The sequence below is a fragment of the Colossoma macropomum genome, unplaced genomic scaffold (assembly GCF_904425465.1).
Source record: "Colossoma macropomum unplaced genomic scaffold, Colossoma_macropomum, whole genome shotgun sequence".
NCBI classification, from domain to species: Eukaryota; Metazoa; Chordata; class Actinopteri; order Characiformes; family Serrasalmidae; genus Colossoma; species Colossoma macropomum.
The window spans coordinates 35,615,215-35,633,739 of record NW_023494791.1 but is presented as its reverse complement, the minus strand read 5'-3'; the positions used below and the strand labels follow the sequence as shown (position 1 = coordinate 35,633,739).

Sequence of the window (18,525 nt, the reverse complement as noted above, 5' to 3'; positions counted from 1 at the left end):
AGGTTTTTGGAGTAATCTATTGGTACACCTAGGTCACCCATATAGATCCAGCCATGACCATGCCCAGTTAGGGAGAATGGGCTTCCCAGTGCTTCTCCACCACTGCACATTGCTCCAATCACACCTGACTCAACTCATCAGCTCATTCCCGAGCTTAAACTGGGTGTGTTAGCGCAGGGAAAACCGCACACTGCACGGGGCAGGGCTACTCCGGGATCAGGATTGGGAAGCCCTAGGCTACCCCGGCTCATCGTCCTGCCCCAACAGGTAGCCTCTCTCTCTCTCTCTCTCTCCACGTCTCTCTCTCTCGCTCTCTCTCCTTCGCGCGCGCTCTCACGCCTGCGCACGTCATCCCTCTCGCTTCTCGCGCGCTGGTTAAAAAGAAGGTGGAAAAGTCCGAGCACCATGTGAGCGCACTGAAGGCGCTGCAGGAGGCAACACGGTGCTGCTGCTGCTTCTGCACCCACCACTGAGAGCACTAAACGGGGGATTTATTTTGTGTGCGCGAGGAAACCTGCACAGACTCCTTTTTGATCGACTTTTTCTTTCTTTCTTTCTTTCTTTCTGTCTTTCTTTTCTTGGGTTTTGCATATCATTATGCAAGAACACGTTTTTGCCTGTGTCGTGCCATCCTAACCAGCACTTGTGCCCTTTCACGTGACCAATATTTAAGCCCACATATTTTACTTTCACGTATTTTTTTATGTTTGGCTGAACTGGAATAAAAAAAGTATTCAAATAAACTTTATTAACTGCATTTTTGTTCTCGCAAAGACTGCTCAGCAGCAGCGGCAGTTCCTTTTTAAGTGAAGGGTCTTTTCCACCATGAGGCATCTGAAGTTCGTCCTGGTGCTGGCCGTGGCCGCCAACCTGTGGGAGTGCGGCGAGGCCAGGCTGGGAGAGAAGGGCGAGCTCAGCCCGAGGAGGAGGAGATGCTACGACGGCAGTCTGCCCAGGCGCCTGAAGAAGAAGGAGCGCAAAGTGGCCGTGGAGGACGGGGCCGTGTGCTCCAGGCTTTACCCGCGAGTGTCCTGCTGCCCCGTCCGCAGAGCGCCCTACCAGAGCCTCCACCGGAGAGACACCACGGTAGGTCAGCAGGTTGTGGAAAGGGACGAGGCTGAGGGGAAACAGCCAGGGCTCCGCGTAGATGAACGTAAGAGTAGCCCGTACTGTAGGCAGCGTTAGTTTGATATACTGTAGTTTTGGACTGTACTGAGTTTGCTCGTGTGCATGGATGTAAACAGATCTGCGTGGTGGCCAAGCTTCCAGTTAGAGCTCGTGTAGTTTGACTGAGTTGCATGGGCTATCCCGAAGTTTGTCCACATGCATGGTGACTGTGCTATACTGTAGTTTGTTCGCATGCACAGAAGTGTACGTTAGTAGAACGCAAGGTTCAAATGCATGTAAGTAAACGTATCAGCGTGGTGGGCAGCCCTCCTGGTGAGATGGATGGGCTACACTGAAGTTTGCTCACATGCATGGAGGTAAACAAGTGTGCATGGTGGCCAAGACTGTCCCTGGAGTGCTCGGTGTTCACGTTCACCAGACTTAAGTTGATTTCTTATTCGCCAGCTTTATATTCGAAATGTACGTTCCACCGTAAATGGCGCAGCAGTGGCGTTTCGGCGTGCATGCGCCAGAATGTAACTGCCGCACAATTTAAGGTGGAACGGAAAATTCGACTAAGAAGCTGGTAAGAAGCTAACTTCAGCCTCGTCTCACTTTCACGGCCTGTACCGAAGTCTGCTCACATGCATGGGCTATGTTTTGATGTGTTTACCTTCTGTTGTACTACTGCTGCTGCTCGTTGAGCTCTCATAGCAACGTGCTCGTGCACGGCGATGAAACGCTTCAATCAGAAACAGCACATGGGCAGCATTGCATAAGACGAAGTGAGTTAACTGTTAGATGGGGCTAAAATGCACGCACGCGTCTCATTGGAAGGGGAATTCCGTCGATTTTTCAAAATTTCTCCATAATTCAGTGGCTAAAATATACTCAAAGTCAGTCAGATTGATCTGATGTGATTTAATTTGTAGAGAAACTTACCAACACAGATTTTCTTTACAGTGGTGGTGATAGGAACCAAAGGTCCCAATGATTACAGTGCAAATATAGCCGTTTTACTAGACATCAGCATATTCATAACCATCTCATGTAATAACCTTCTCTGAAGGAGCTTTTAGAGGTGTATGTTTGGTTCCTATCATCACTGCTGTGAACAGTTCTGACTTGGAAGGTTTCCCTAATACGAAGCATTTCACACCATACCACTCTGAATTCTGAAAAATCGGTGGAGTTCCTCTTTAAAGTGCACAGCTCCTGTGAATGAAATATTTCCGCAGGTTGTGAGGTGTTTATCACATGTGATACAGGCTGTCTGGGCGGTCAAGCATTCGAGCAAGCTCACATATGGCCATTAAAATGTGTAGAAGTGATGTAACTTAATGAATAAGTTAGTAGAAAAGCTGTCACTGTGTTCATGTGTTATTATCTGAACAAATCATGCAGAAAACATCTAAAGCATGCTGTTTTTTTATGCGCATGCAGATTTAGGTGTGATTGAGGTGTATTCTATGTGACTTTGGTTTCGTGGGCTTCTGCAAGTGAAAATTCAACCATCCAGCAAATAAAAACAGCTTCTATAGTGAATGCAGAGGTGCCTCTTTTCTCATGTAAACTGCCTCAGCAAATCAACATATGTGGCTGGGTGGCATTGCACTTTGGTTTGTGACAAAAAGCCATATTGCATCATTTAATTTGCTCAAGTCATGCAAATGGGAATGAGGCTGAATGGAACAAAAAGGAGTCGACATCTCCTCCTCCCTGCTACACTGCCCACACACGGAGTCTTTTTAGCTTATGGCAAAAGAATAACAACAACACCATTGTGTTTGTTAGTTTCACTAATGGGTGAAGCTGGAGAACATCACTCTCCCAAGTCCTCGGCTCTGTCCAAGTGTTAATGCCGTGGAGAGAGTGTTTGTCCTGCTCCCCCACCCCCTCGCAAAACTTACACCTATTCCCAGAGGGCCAAGAGTGTTTTGCTTAAGCTGTTAAACACTCGCCCGAGTTGTGTTGGCTTCTTTTGGGGGGGGGGCAGGCAAAAAAAAAGTAGGTTCCAGGTTAATTTGGGATTCCACCAAAAGTCTCAAAAGTGATCTGTGACTGCATATCTTATTAATGCTGTTGACATGAATCTCCAGTTGCACACACATATACACACACTCCTGCTTATCCATGCATGGCATGACGCAATGTGACTCCCACCCTCCTGGTTGCCTCTTATGGCGTGACCTTGTGAGGCTTCGGCGGTCTCCATTGTCTGAGGGTGAATGACAAGCAATTGTTTTCAAGTGTGTCTTTGTGCGTTTATATGTTTGTTCTGGCAATTTCACTGACAAAAGGAATTGTGCAAGTCTTAATAAGTAACCATACCAGCTGCTAACACATATCCCACTGATCGGTCAGGGTGATTCTTGATTAACTCAAGGACAGCAATAATAAACAGGCATGCAGCATTTGCTGTCTTTGTAATCAGGCCATAGAATGTGCACCATGTGTTGAAAATGACTTAAAATGTAGACTTTTATGTCATTGAAAAATAAAGTCGGCTTAATAAAAGAACTAGAATGGATTATTCTCAACCTTTAATGCATCAACCATTTACAGCACTGACATTAATGTAGACCTAGGTGTATGAACTGGCCTTAATCGCTCTCTGTTGAGTAATGGAGTTAGTACGTACATGCAACATACGCCTACTTTTGGAGCAATTTTTCAAGAGTTACATATGACTTCAAAATGCTCTGCGTTACGTGCACTGATGATTTTCACCACTTTTTCTAGGAACCACAGAAATTTGTAAAGCACATATATATTTCTGAGTGTTTTTTTCCCCTAACACAACAAACAAAAGTCCTCTTGTTTGTGATGTGGGTGATGGCATCACTGGAGCCCATCCCAGCAGCATATGGGCACAGGGCATGGTTGAGAGCACACAAATGCTCCTCTCCATGGACCATGTGCCAGTCCATGGCTCACTAAATCAATGGGCGATTTGGAGCTGGGGAACCAACCAAGAGCACTAGACCAAGAAGGGAAGAGAGCTTGAGATGCTTCTCTGTAACAGCCTGGTTCTGCAAAGGCTTGTCACATGCAGTATGTCCTGAAGAATTATAATAGTTTTATCTTTCTTATCATGTGTGTGGTCATGGGAGCAGTTCTTTAGCCCATCCCTCCTTTCTTACCTGTCTATTCTAAATGGCAGTAGTAACTTAACCCCTTAAAACCCAGGCTGGTTACATGACATGGCTTATTATTCAGTAAATACATAGACTACAATGCAAACTGGAGTTATTTTTAAGTTATAGAAGTGTATGATAAACGTTGGCCGTTTAATGGGTTAAAGTGATAGGTTGGCATCAATGTCCGTATTTGCAGTTTTACCCTTAAATGTTAATCAGCCAAGGCATGTTTGGTGTCTGAAGTTTGCTTATTTAGTTTTGGACTGGAGCTAAAGCTAACATAGCTAACAAGTAATGGAAGCTCATACTCCACCAGTTAGCACTGGGCATTTCTGAATTATCACACACTTGCCTCAAGCCAAATCAATGTAAGTAATCTCAAACAGACTTGTTTATGTGGTTTCTGATGCTATACGAGATACTGCTATTTGTAAAAATGGACAAAAGTACTCAGAAAATTAAGGCTTCAAGGCTGCTGCTACTGTTTTTACATCCAGTGTCTATTTTTATTAAGGAAAAACCTGAACATTCTTTAGGATATAGGTTCCTATTGAGGTAGTCCACAGTGTATGTAGACTCTGCAGCTCTAATTGACTTGGACAGACCGCTAATTTGTTGATACCAGCGGTGGAATGATGTGCCTGTCTATCTCTAAATTGGTGTTTACACACGGACCTCACACAGAGCTCGCGAGTGTGTACCAGGCGGCTGCTGCTGGGGCACAGGCGCACGCCTGCCGAGGGGAGGCCCATTACACCGTTGTTTTATTACAGCTAATTTGTTACGTAAATAAGCCTGCTAATTTTCTCAACCCAGATCTATTTGCTTACATTTGTTTGGTAACGTTTCGATTACGCTCGCTGTGCTCCATTTCACTCTGCTTCGTTAATTTTTTGGCACAGAACGATGTCAGCATGTGAGATGTAACAGCAGATTAACAGTTTGTAAGCCTGTACTAACTAATCTTGATCTAAAACTCAGCTTAATTGGTGCAAGACACGTTAAAATGCTCTACAGCCCCTGAGTTAATTAAAGCATGAAAAATACGTCATGCAGTTTGTCACATTAGCGCTCCCAAATTGCAACCAGTGTAAGTCATTATATTTGAGCAGATCAAATATCTACCATATTTTAGCCCAAAATGATGAGGATGAATTCACTAGGGGTGGGTATTTCAGTCAAATATTATTGATATTGGAATTTGTAAGACATTATATGAAAAATATTCAAATATTCGAAATAACCCCACCCACCACCACCATCACAAACAAATGAATAAATAAGTAAGTAAGTAAGTGAAGTTACACCCAGGGGTCTTAAGGCTACTCGCTACCATGTGCTGGTCGCGTCAAGCGATCGTTCACTGTACGCTAGCCTTTAGGCGACTGCAGTAGTCTTTCTATGCTTCCTTCTTTGACTGATGCATAAGATGGAGGCTCTTCAGTGCCCTCTGGTGGAATAAAGAGATCAGACATCTCATGGCTGTTAAACATGAGAACGTATAACGTTAGAGAGAAGCTACTTTGCTCATAAATTTATATTTAATGTTCAATTTTTTGACACTTTTATGACCACTCAAACGCCTTCCTCCATTCAGTTTTACAGTGAATCATAGAATTAATGGGCTGGAATTAAGACTGAAGTGGCTATACAGATTAAACCTTTGCACTGTTTTGATCACGTGTGGAGGAATACTATTCCCACATAGCCAAACCAAGGCATGAAGACTGAACAGTTAAACTCAGACTTAAATAAACTGTAACATTTCTATGGCAGCATCATTGTGATAATTTTAACCTTTCCTTGCCTGTTCTTCTCAGATCTATTCCACCAATAATACGGAATGTTCCAGACTGCTGCAGGAGATAAAGTGTGCCCGCTGCTCTCCTCATGCCCAGATGCTATTCCACTCGCCTGAGGAAGAGTCCTCACGGTACCGCGAGCCTGACCTGCCCCGCCTCTGCCCTGAGTACTGCCGGGAGTTCTACTACACCTGCAGGGGACATGTACCAGGTAACACACACACAACATATGAAAAGGACATCATATTTGATGTTTTGGTTTAAATTTATTCACCCTGCCTGTCAAAAGATGTGATGGACAACTTGCCTTGACATCAAAAGGGGATAAAATATCTGACCTTTGGCATTATTCACAAGGTCGCACTGTCACAAATACTCTCACAATTATTTAGACGTGTGATATTGTTTTCCTTCCTTCATCAGCAAGTTATTACCAACCGACAAAGCAAATATGCTGATTCAGTAAAAACATTTTATTAAGCTAGGCATCCCCAAACTTTTCACAGGCAGTGTAGATTTGTGTCTGTGTTGTTACGAAAACCTCAGCTGCATTGAAACAATGAACCAAACGCTTGTGTAGAAAAATATTTCGTTTTTAGAATCAGCAGCATCTTAGCAAAATTCCACCTTTATCCTTGCATGATGAACAGTTAAGACTACTATGAACGACTGTACTACTCTGCACTAGAGCTCCCCACCTTTTCTGTTCCGTGAGTACATGTACATTTATAGCATGCTTACTTAGTCCAAAGCCTGCGGAAAAAGACGTCAGATCCAAACCCTTTCCAAATGTTTGACGAAAACCGTAGTAAAGGTTAGAATACAAGGATTACCATTCCAGAGATGCTACGCAAAGACACTGTGCCATGGTATTGCCTTATCCCGCTGTACTGGCCACTGCTGTTTATGGGTCATGACTCACACTACGCACACACACACACACACTCACACAAATATGGTGCTGGAGGCTTCTGGCAAACCCTAACAAAGCTGAGTGATTAATTAGTCAACAGTTAAGCTCTGGCGTTCAGGGCCTACTGCTTGTGTTTTTTTCCCCACAATGCCATCCCACACAATGCTTTGGAAATTCTCTAAGCTCCTCCAGCACCAGGCACACTGCATTTCAGTCCCTCCACTGGAAGGATTATGTGAATTTCTAAATATTTCTGGCTTTTGGTGCAATTTAAAATGTGGTAAAAGCCGCTTAACCAGTGCTTGGATTTGACCAGATAAATTTGTTGAATATGCATGAATTTATGGTCAGAGATGCAAATCCCATGCTTTGTTGGCTGAAAGAACACCCAGAGATTCAGATTTATAAAACGTATATAAAAAATAAAAAAATATATATATATATGTGGACCAGGCATCAGCATGCATGTAAGATAAGATAATCCTTTATTAGTCCCACAATGGGGAAATTCACAGTGCTACAGCAGCAAAGGGATAGCAAGGCACTCAGTAAAAGAAGTAACGAATAGAATTAACAAAAAAAGGTCACTAGCCTTGTTAATTACTTAACATGTAAAGCCAACATATCTAATACTAAAGATACAAAATATAAACTCAGTCCTTCATACATGAAATAAATGGCCTGGAATGGTACATAACAGGCCCTATGTAAGAAACAGGGATTGTTTACTTATTTTCTTAACAACTAGAAACAGGCTGATCAACTCAGCAAACAGCTGACAGGCTAATATGTCCTGCCATTTATATTCAGAGTTAGAGTTAGGAATTGAACTGAAATATTTACTTTAAAACACTGTAAAACTGCAGCATACAAAGTAAAAAAATATTTACATTAATGTATTACAAGCTACAAATGTCCTTGTATTGTATAGATCTGCAATAAACTCAAATCACATAGATGCACTAGTAGAAATTAATAGTATTATTATAATACTTATATTGTGTTAATTTGATTAAAACCTATAGGGCTAATGTTTCAACGTTAAACACTGACATATTATGATATAATTGTAAAAGTTCATGAAAAGACTGCAGTATACACTGATGGGTGACTGAAAGTTCCTGTCCTCGTTCAGCGCTCTACAGTTGCGTAGATAGCCTGCGCTACACAAACTCCATTTCTTGGCAGATGAATTGTTTATTGCGTTTATTATTATTTAGAAATTAACTGATACATTCAGCATTTGTATTTTATCATATTTTATGTTGTTGGCATTTTATAAAAGCAATAAGCCACTCGAGGTGTTATAAGGATTTTATCATGGGGTGTTGTTACAGTTCTGTGGCTTATTGCATTAGCTAAACACTGAGTTAAATATCAGTTGACAATGTTTATTATTTACCAGATAATTTGGTGAACATGCATGAGTTTGTGGTCAAAAATGGTTATTTGGCCATGCACAATTTAAAAAATCCCAAACACAGAAATTCAAATGTAAAGTACCATTTACCGGTCGTTAATATTAGAGCAGCGAACATTTACCATTATTGTGCATCTATATCTCCCCGCTCTAAGCAGCCCTGGACCAAGTGGTGCTCTCACACACACTCTCATGTCCCAGCTGTCAGACACACACCTCAACACCCATGAGTGGACACACCCCAAACAAAGTCCCTCAATCTGGAGCTGTGAATGCATGGTTTATGACCAGTTTCTTCCCCATGCTTCTTTGGCAAGTCTCTGGGTTTACGTCACTGGAGCTCACCATGATGTGTTCGGAGTGTGTGTGTGTGTGTGTGTGTGTATGTGTGTGTGTGTGCGTGTGTGTGTGTGTGTGTGCGCAACTATGGTCTAGACATGACTGACTCTGACACCTTGCCCCACCAGGAGAACACACACACACAAACACACACACACACACACGCTCACTCTGCATGATGCAGCGGAAAATACCAGCTGTTTAAGGCCACTCACATCATCAGTTTGTTTTTCTTGGTGGTACATTCAAAAAAACACAAACAACACCGGCTTGCTGCTGGGCAGAAATGGAAAAAATTCGGTAAGGAGTGGGGCTATATCAGGGTTTATGTTTTCTCCATAGCATGAATGACATCAGAAACAAACTTCCTCTGTTTGCCTGGGTGGGTCAGTGCACAGGGCTGCAACTGTCACTGTTTGGTGCATTCCATCAGATGGAATGGTATGCACGAGTTGGCTGCTGGGCCAAAACCTCTTCCTATCTGTGTAGGCATAACAGATTAGATGGGGAAGATATGCAAACAGGCAACGGTCTCCAGAACACAGGCCACACACGCACAAGTAAATCAACGCCGCCGCCCCCCCCACCAAACATAAAATCTACACTATATTTGATTGTCCATTTAAAACTGATTGCTGCTCAAAAACAATCAATTCTGTCTATTCAGAAGCCTTGTACGGAATTGTAAAGAAGAGAGAGAGAGAGAGAGAGGCATGCCTGAAAGCAGTAAAGGCAAGAGAACAGGAGTCCAGGCCAAAAAGACTAAAGACTCAGCCCCCCTTCCCTCCTCCCCCTCCAAAATCAGCATATGTGGTGACGAATGACACATTTATTTTTCTACAAAGGTTGTGTATATGTAAAACTGCTGAAGTGCATCAAGATGTCAAGTACTTTGGGTGGCCACCCAGGTTGCTTTGGAAGATAACCAGATGGAAGTATAACCATAGTGCTGGGGATGTGGACACAGCCTCTCTCTCTCTCTCTCTCTCTCTCTCTCCCCCCCTCCCTCTTAGGGCAGTACAATACAACCGTGACGTATTGTAGAGAGGCAGAGACAGTGTGTGGCCACACAGTAATTTTGTCATATTTTTAGTTATGTTGTTCCCAATAAATTGCCCAAATTGGACGATTTTTCATGTACAGAAAAGTTTTCTTCATTTGAATGTTTCTAATGTTACGGCCCTATTTTTCCCCCCACAAAAAAAAATATTTTCAACAGTTTCTTGTGCAAGACTGAAGCAAAAACAAAAGTCTGCAACAGGCCTGTGTTCTACAGTCTTAGAGCAGCATGGATACCACAACTTTAGACTGTTACAGGTTACAGTTCATTGCTTCACTGCCTCATTAAACGTTATCAGCCTGAAGATTATAATTTTAAAACATTCCAAATTTTCTTTTGAATAGCATAATATGCTTTTTAAATGACATGCCTGACTTAATCTTTGCTCTTGATGAAAGTTTTTTAGTGCTAGTAAACCAAAGTATTTGCCTGTATGGATGTCAGTATTGATCAGCGGGCTTAAAATGAATGGTGGTGCATCAGACTGACCTGCTTGCTTACAGACACGCCATGGAAATATACTAACCTTTGAAGATCAGTGCAGAAATGCTCCATTTGTGCAGTTTAATGAGATATCTCAAAGCTATCTTTGCATTTATTTGAAAGAACGTGAAAGAAAGTGATCCAAGAAAACTAAACTGTGCTTTGTGTCACAGATCACCTTTTTGAGCCAGAAAACATGAATAAAATGGAATATAATTTACACTTCAGTTAAGATTAATTATTATTATGATTAAACCAATCAATAAACAGCTCTTACTGATGCGTATTCAGTTCTAAATGTGCTTTCATGTTCTTTCAGGAACTATTGCAGATCATCCAACAATAAGGGCAGCATGGTGCAATGCCAACAAAATGATTGGGTCAATCGAAAGAGGAGAATTTAATCAGTGTTGCACAAAAACCTTGTATCTATATTTCTGTCATTTTTTGCTTAATTTTAAAATTCCAGTTACCTTGTGTTAAAATTTCATGATGAATGGACTAGTAGAAACAGTCCAAAATGATTTTAAAAAACAATCTTGTTACATTAACTTCTATTACAAGTTAAGAATGTTTTTTCCTTCTCTTGTAAAGTTACCATTTTGAGATACTAAGTTTTGTTCAGACAGTGACGATTTACTAAATACTGTTCTTTATCAACAGCGACAAAGGCAAATATATCTAATATATCTTATACATCTGAACACAGCCTGCCAAAAGTTTGGGGAAACCTCTAATTCCTTTAAAATGTGACTTTTTTGCTCTTCAATTAAGAAAATACCCATAATGGTTCTCTTATCATAACACTTTTTAACACATTTAATACTCATTTAGATTAGTGTAATGTTTTATGAAAAATACCTTGAAAAACTTTTGATGGGCAGTGGAAAGGCATTTACTGCTTCACTCCCGCATACCACTATGACGCACGGTAACTTTTAGACCTATCTCAGCACTCACACTCCAGCAGGCCTAAGATAACCACTATGGCTTGTGCGTGGGTGGCATGGCTGTGTAGGGGTGTGTGTTTGATCTCTGTGTTGTGTTTAGATGTTTGGGGATATCCTATCACCTCTGTTGTTGGTGTGGTCACCCCCACCGCCACCACCACCACCACCACACACAAACACACACACTTGTCAGGCGGTGTGGAGGAACTTGGTGAAGATGAAAGCAAGGAAAGGAGTGTGTTTGTGTTTCTATCCCTGGTGTGTTTGCTGTCTCCCCCCATGAGGGTTTAGCTTAGAGGAAACTGTATCAGCCTGGTTGTTTTTAAGCCACTGTGGGGCTGCTAACGATACTCAGGCAGCGCGATTTTCACCCCCAGGTCCGGGTGCTGCCTTTCAGGCCCACAGACGGAAGGACATTGCTGGAAATGCCTCAGCAATGCTGTTAGTAGGGATAAGTGATGTGTCTTTCGCAAACGGGGTGAATGTTGGGAGTGTTTTTTTTTTTAAACGGCAAGTCGAATTATTAGATCGCATGACAATGGCTTGCATGGGGTGAAAGTTCTTATCTATATCTGACTGTAGATCTAAAGCTAAACTGTATCTAACATGGATAGTGAGATAAATGTTTAACTCTCACCTGCATATAGTCTAAGCAGAATTGTTGCGTGCTTTGATGATATTGTGTAGTACATTAGGGATAAATGCAACAAACACTTACAGCCTAGAATATAGTGCATACCAGAATTATAAACAATAGTGTTTAGCTATGCTGTAAATGTCACCAAGGTAAAGCGAGAGGTAAGGCAGACATCCAGTTGAAATAAACAGCTCTCAAATATAACTAAAATATCCAGTGACCACTTTATTTACTTTGGGTTTTTTTATCACAAATGCAATGAAAGAGAAAGAAAGAGAAAGAAATGGTCTGCCTGTTAGTTTTATAACAAACAACATGCAATATAATTTCTTTTTGCCCTGATCCCAATTTAATAAGGAGTACCAGAGGTACATTTGTGCATGTGCAGCACAAAATGTGTCTTGACGTGACTGCAACATGAGCTCACAATGTGTTTGAAATTGAAACACATGGGGCCGCCTACTAACTGCACACAGGGTTTAAAAGCCACAGTGAAATAACTCAACAGTCCGCAGGTCTGAGACAATAGAGAAGATGAAAGTTCAGAAATAGCAGTGTTAGGAAATTGTTTTTGCCACCAAAACATTGAAGGTGTGTGTAATTCCAGTCTACCTAAAAAAAACAGAGTTTAAGAAACACCACCTGCGAGGACTTACTGCATCTGCATCAAAGCACATTTTATGCTGTGTCTCTTCATACAGGCAGTCTGAAACTGAGAGTTAAAATATTGTTATTCAGCAGGGACTTGTGTCTTTACTATGTTAGGTGCCAGTTTTATAGGAGTTTACCAACAACATGACATTGAGACATTATTGTACATTTAAACCTGATTTTAAAAGGCAGAGAAAAAATTCTCATCAAATTGGTGCCTAAACGTTAGAAAAACCCTGTGGTCTATGTAATGTGCCGCACTTCCAATATCTTCTCCCATTTTTCTGCACCATCCTCCTATGTTTTCCATGCATATAGCATATAATGCATATAGCCTGCAAGGTTTTTGGATGTTGTGTGGGATGAATACATCTGATTTGCACCTGAAACTGCCAAAAGCTTAGTACAGGGGGCCCTGTGTGTCTAATAATTTAGTTTATAAACCATCGTGTACATACACATTTCCTGCACATGAAAGGAGGAAGTACACAATGATGCAATCTGAACTCATGCATTTTTTTGGCCGCCTTATTGAAATGAACATTTCATGTAGTCATATTTCGTTTTGCTCTAACATGTGCAAGGTAGGCTTCTCCTTGCTTTGAATGCACTGTTACTATTAAACGTATAACAGCGTAAAACATCCACACTTTACCTATGGTTTAATCATGTTTTGAGGAATGCTAGCTAGTTTAACTGCAGTCAAAATGCTGGCACTGCAGATATTAGTTAGCTGTTGTTGTTTTTATTTTCTATAAAAAAGTTCCTTACTGCAGACATTTAAACCATTTGTTTACTTAAAACATGCCTCCCTGACGTAAGTTGTGGATAATGACTGTTTACGTCACCTCTGCAACATAAATAGCACATACAGAGCAAAACAAGTAATATAAAAGAGGTGAAATAGCCTTAATAATCTTAGTAAAGCATCTGAATTTGATTATGTTCAATATAGCTGATACTGATCTGTAAAAATTTGGTTTAATCGGTTGATACCAATTTTTCATACTGCAGGGAGCATCCAGGGAACTGTTAGTTTAACCAAACACCACACGAACAGTTTTTATCATTCATGCCTCCTTATTGGCCAACATTTTGTATCTTTTAGAATGTTGAGAGATTTATGCTGGCTGTTAATAGAGAAATAAGTAAGGGTGTTTTCCCTAAAAGCACATCTAATCTGCAAAGCGTAATCAATCAAACCTGGGTGTGTTTTCACCATTTATTTGGACTTGACCTACATGTTCCAGCTAAACAGAAAGTCTAACACTTCCACATGCAGGCCACACATGACTGAAAGTGTTTTTTTTGTATCTTGCTGTGCTGATATCACAGAATCAGAGAGCAGGGTAGTTTACTGAGCTCAGTTAAGTTCTCTGCTGTCTGTGACCTCCAGGTCATTGATTCAGGCTGAAGAGCGGTTTGGTTCACATTTGTGAAGTGAGCAACAATAACATTAACTGCTAAAGCTGACATTTCATAGTGTCCCACTGCTGCACCATAGCCACAGATGGGCTTTAGCTTGAGCCTGTGGTGAAGTGTCTGGAGTTGCGCGAGCTTGCCTGGGGAACAGCTTTACCTACGGGGGATTCGGCCGGGTTTGGAGGTGATGACATCATCCCCTAAAGACTGTGTGGTGTGTATGTCAGGCTGAGCGCAGTTGTCTGTCTGTGTTTGGTAGAGCTGTTCCAAGCTGACGTGGACGAGTTCTGCCAGTACTACGGGAGGAGGGACGGAGGCCTGTGCTTTCCTGATTTCCACCAAAAGCTCCCACGGGGCCAAGACTCCAACTATTTAGGAGATGAGAGAATAGAAGCAATCAACAGGTACGTGCACGCGACCGCATTTCTTTGATATGTGGGTTTCTTTTTTGATAAGTAAAATCATTTAATATTAATGAAAAAGGAAAACATTTTAAGTGCTAAGCTGTACGTTTCTGCAACATTTATTTGCTTTTTGGTAAAACCCATAACTCAGTGGGTCCATCATGAGTCCTGTAGGGCCTTATTCCAGCACAGTTTGGCTTTTACCCTGCTCAAACACCCCTGAAGAGTTACTTGGTTCATAATACCTACAGCAAATTGCTGGATTTTCATCTGATAAACAGTGTTCCATAATGAGCAAACTACACGCGCTGAAGTAACTATGACTGCCTTCATTTACTGGTGATTACTAAACACTTATACTTTTCACACGGCAGTTAATTCAGTGTTTTAACTGTGTCCCTTCGAGCAAGCCATCGATTGCTGCTTCTGGACGAAAGCAGAGGTCACTAGAGACACGACATGCATGAATGACCTTATGCGTCAAAATATTCCTGCATGTGCTTGTGGCCTGGCCCACTGCCCCCCTTCCCATGGCTGAGCTCCGTGTGTTTGTCCAGTGTCGGTTCAGCCAGGTTTAAGGGCACAAAGAAAGTGCTTATACTGCTGCCGCTCTGATCTGGGCCAGTGGACTTTAAGCTTTTGTGAAAGGACATGATCAGAGACGGTCTTTAAAAGCCGCTACCTCAGCTGATAAAACCAGAGTAGCACCACGGACAGTGTTTGTCTTTAGAACAAGGCTTTCAACCAGCCTGAGTCTAAAGACCTCTGAGTTAATTTGCTCATTCATTTTGGATGTCTGTGCACTGAGCTGGAGCCCACCAGTTCATTTCATTTGCTCTTTGCCAGAAGTAGTGAATCACTCTTCTTTGCATAGTTTGGACATCCAAAAGTATGTTGAAAGCACACTTTGGGGATCTGCAGTAATATACATTTCATTAGATAACTGGTTAAAATGAACAAAAGCATATGGTAATTTTATATTAATTATTTCTCATTCATAACTCAGTTAACCAAACCAAGAAATTCTGTTGAAAGTGTGAATTTTAAACTTACAGTTGATACCATATTTATATTCATTGTATGTTTATAAGTGTTATGTTTTGATTTTTAAGAAAAGTTATTATTGTGTGTACAGTCTTGTTTTGTAGAAAGCAAAGACATACTTTATGTTTTTGCCATTGAAACAAACAGTAAATATCAGAAGAACAGACTTGTACCTGTTCATTCAGCCTGTAAACAGAATGTGAATATGTTTACTGAATTACATTTACATAGTATAGAAAACAACACTAATAACTGCTGACTTTTCAGATGAACACCCACTGTTCTATTTCACTACACTCACTACAGTGGAGTTAAACTGCAGTGAAGATTTTCCATATGTAATTTTTCATAGCAAAACTGCAGAACCAGTGTAATTTGTTAGTATTCATCCTTAAATATAATAAATCTAACAGGTCAGAATCAGCACCTGTGTTTGGTGGATGGACATGTGAAGAGGTTTATTCAAAGAGGTTTGAAAAAATAACATAATAAATAAATTCTTAATTTAGCACTGATACGTTTGTATGTGTAAAGCCTACTCATAACAACACATATCATGAAAAAAACACCTGAAAGTGACATTTAATGTGTTGTGAAGAAAACCCTTGATATGAAAATATCAGTTTTAGGTGACATTACGTTGATCCTAGGCATGATTATTTGATCTGACTGTGATTATTTTGTAGTTTTTATATTTCACAGTCATATGTTTGTGTTGCAACACAAAGAATTTGAATTGTTCTGTTCTGTCCATTGAGTCAAATACATAAAAATACTAAAAAAAGCAGAAAACATTATGATACATGTCAGGGGATTTAGGAAACCAACAAAAGTACAGGTGTAATAATACAAGACAGTGCTAAATAGATCATATATATAAGCTTGAGCTGTTTCTGTCAGCAGTTTTAGAATTCTTCTCTGTGTTTGGTAACACTTGCAGCTGAAACCCACGAACGATTCTTTACTCCTTTAGGTGAGGATAAAGTCACCAAGCACTGTTCCAGAAGTAGAATGACATTAGCAAAATGGAATGTTCAGGTGTCAATTGCCATATTTAGAAGTATCACTAATACGTCATAATACAAGCATTAGCATTTATGCTAACAGCCACAGAACATGTTTTTGCTCATATTGTCATTCTTGAAAAAAAAGTAAGCTTTGGTTCACATTACATGATTTTGTGTGATTGCAGAAATTTGTGCGAGTATGTTATGTATCCTGATTAGCTGTTTGCCAATAAGTTAAGCGATTATAAGTTAAGAACTTATAATCAAGGTAGCTAATAAGCCATTTTAGATGCATTACGACTGTAAAATTGTAGTGCCATAAAAAGTTCAAGACAAAATATTCACAATTATTTGTGTGACAATTAAAATTTCATCATCATGACAGGCCTGATTGGTCCCCTAATTGTGAGTCTTGAGGCCTCTTTCAGCATCATAATCTTTAATCAGCTCCCAATGGTGCATATATACCCAGGGAGTCATCTGTTAAGTGATTCTACTAAACTAGAGGGACCTGACACACATTCTATTCCATTACTATTCTGCTCCCAATAGAAAATACCTCCTAGCCTGCCAAAACCTTCAAATAAGTGCACCTGTACCACAGATGCCCACATATAACATATATATTTGTTGTTCGGCCTTTTTCCTTAATGTCAAATTTGATCTGGGTTAATGGAAGAATTGTTTCACTGCTTAAAATCTCACCCCTTGTCTTCCTTAAACAAACTTCGACAGCAATCGTTCAGTCAGTGCTCTTCCTACAGGGCCAGTCATGCTCAATTCGAATACATAAATATATGGAGTACATTTATCAGTATTACACAGTTAATCTTTTTAGCAGCCATTTTTGTGTGTGATTTAGATATTTGATTTAATTTTAAATGGATTACATATTTGCGTTGTCACTGATTTAGTGATTGGAATCATTTTAAAATCCTCAGTTGAGAAAGCTCACGTTAACAACAGCCTTGCTAATCTGACCACTCTCCTCATCAGGAAGCACAAGCACAACTGCTACTGCGCCCAGGAGATCCTTAGTGGGCTTCGGCAGCCTGTGGCTGTGGTGCACTGTGGGGATGGGTCTCAACGCCTTTTCATCCTGGAGAAGGAGGGCTTCGTCCGCATCCTCACGCATGACATGGAGCTCCTCAAAGAGCCCTTCTTGGACATCCATAAACTGGTGCAGACAGGGATTAAGGTAAAACTTACATACAAAGTTAATTTTGGGTGAAAAATATATGTATATGTTACAAATAAATGTGTTTCAGTGACAATCACATTAACAGTAACATGGACGCTTAGACAGTTTTGACTTGTTTTGACTCTGTACGCAAGCATACTGGATTTGAAATAAAACAGTGACTATGAGGTTAAAGTGCAGACTGTGAGCTTCTGCAATCAATGACTCCTCTGCAATTTTCTGCAGTTCAGTTAATGCCTGAAGGCTGTGGCCCACAGATATCACAGACTCTGGCTAATGTCATGCCGCGCCTGTAATGCAGTTTCAGTTTCTGCTTATTTCAGGACCTTTTTGCCTTCGCACTTGTCTACAGTGAAGGTAATGATGCCCAGTTGAGTTTAAGTTGGGTGACAGTCCATTTTTTGGACTTGGAAAAACTCCACGTTTTCTAGTCATCGTCACACTTTCGAGGTATTTTTTTGAATTTCATCCTGCTGCTGCCATCAGCTATCGCATCAATATAGACAAAACATAGGCAAGTGATCCAGTTTCACCAGCAGCCATAAACGGCTCTGCTAACGTTGCACAGTTGAGACAGTTTGCTTTTGATAATAAGCAGTTCCTTCATTTCTCCCTACATTTCTCACTCCATCACTCTGGTACAGGCCAATCTTTGTCTCATGTGCATAGTAGGTGGGCATTATGACGTTTTTTTTGTTATTGTGATACATTTTGTTAACTTGATAAACTCTTTGCATTTCTGAGTATGTTGCAGATATTGTCAGTACTTGACCGACTGCATGTTTTATTATAAAGCTCTCTTAAAAGTCACTCTTGTTTATTTGGATTAAGTGTGCTGCAATATATGAAACACAGGATAATAACCATTGTATCTGTTGTCTTTAATGGCAGTTCTTAAATGTGACACTACTAGTGCATTATATCCGTCAAAATATTGTGATACGT

At 40.7% G+C, this 18,525-nt stretch overlaps 1 protein-coding gene across 1 annotated transcript in view; it reads left to right on the top strand.

The window, feature by feature from the left end:
* The first annotated feature begins 285 nt into the window (after positions 1-285).
* The window catches only part of LOC118810845 (hedgehog interacting protein), a 42,257-nt gene continuing 24,017 nt past the window's right edge, over positions 286-18,525 (top strand). The window contains exons 1-4 of the mRNA XM_036574940.1: positions 286-1,086; positions 6,068-6,260; positions 14,184-14,328; positions 17,376-17,577. Of these exons, the coding sequence (XP_036430833.1) occupies positions 826-1,086; positions 6,068-6,260; positions 14,184-14,328; positions 17,376-17,577 (801 nt within the window). The 5' untranslated portion in view covers positions 286-825. The remainder of the gene's footprint in view (positions 1,087-6,067; positions 6,261-14,183; positions 14,329-17,375; positions 17,578-18,525) is intronic.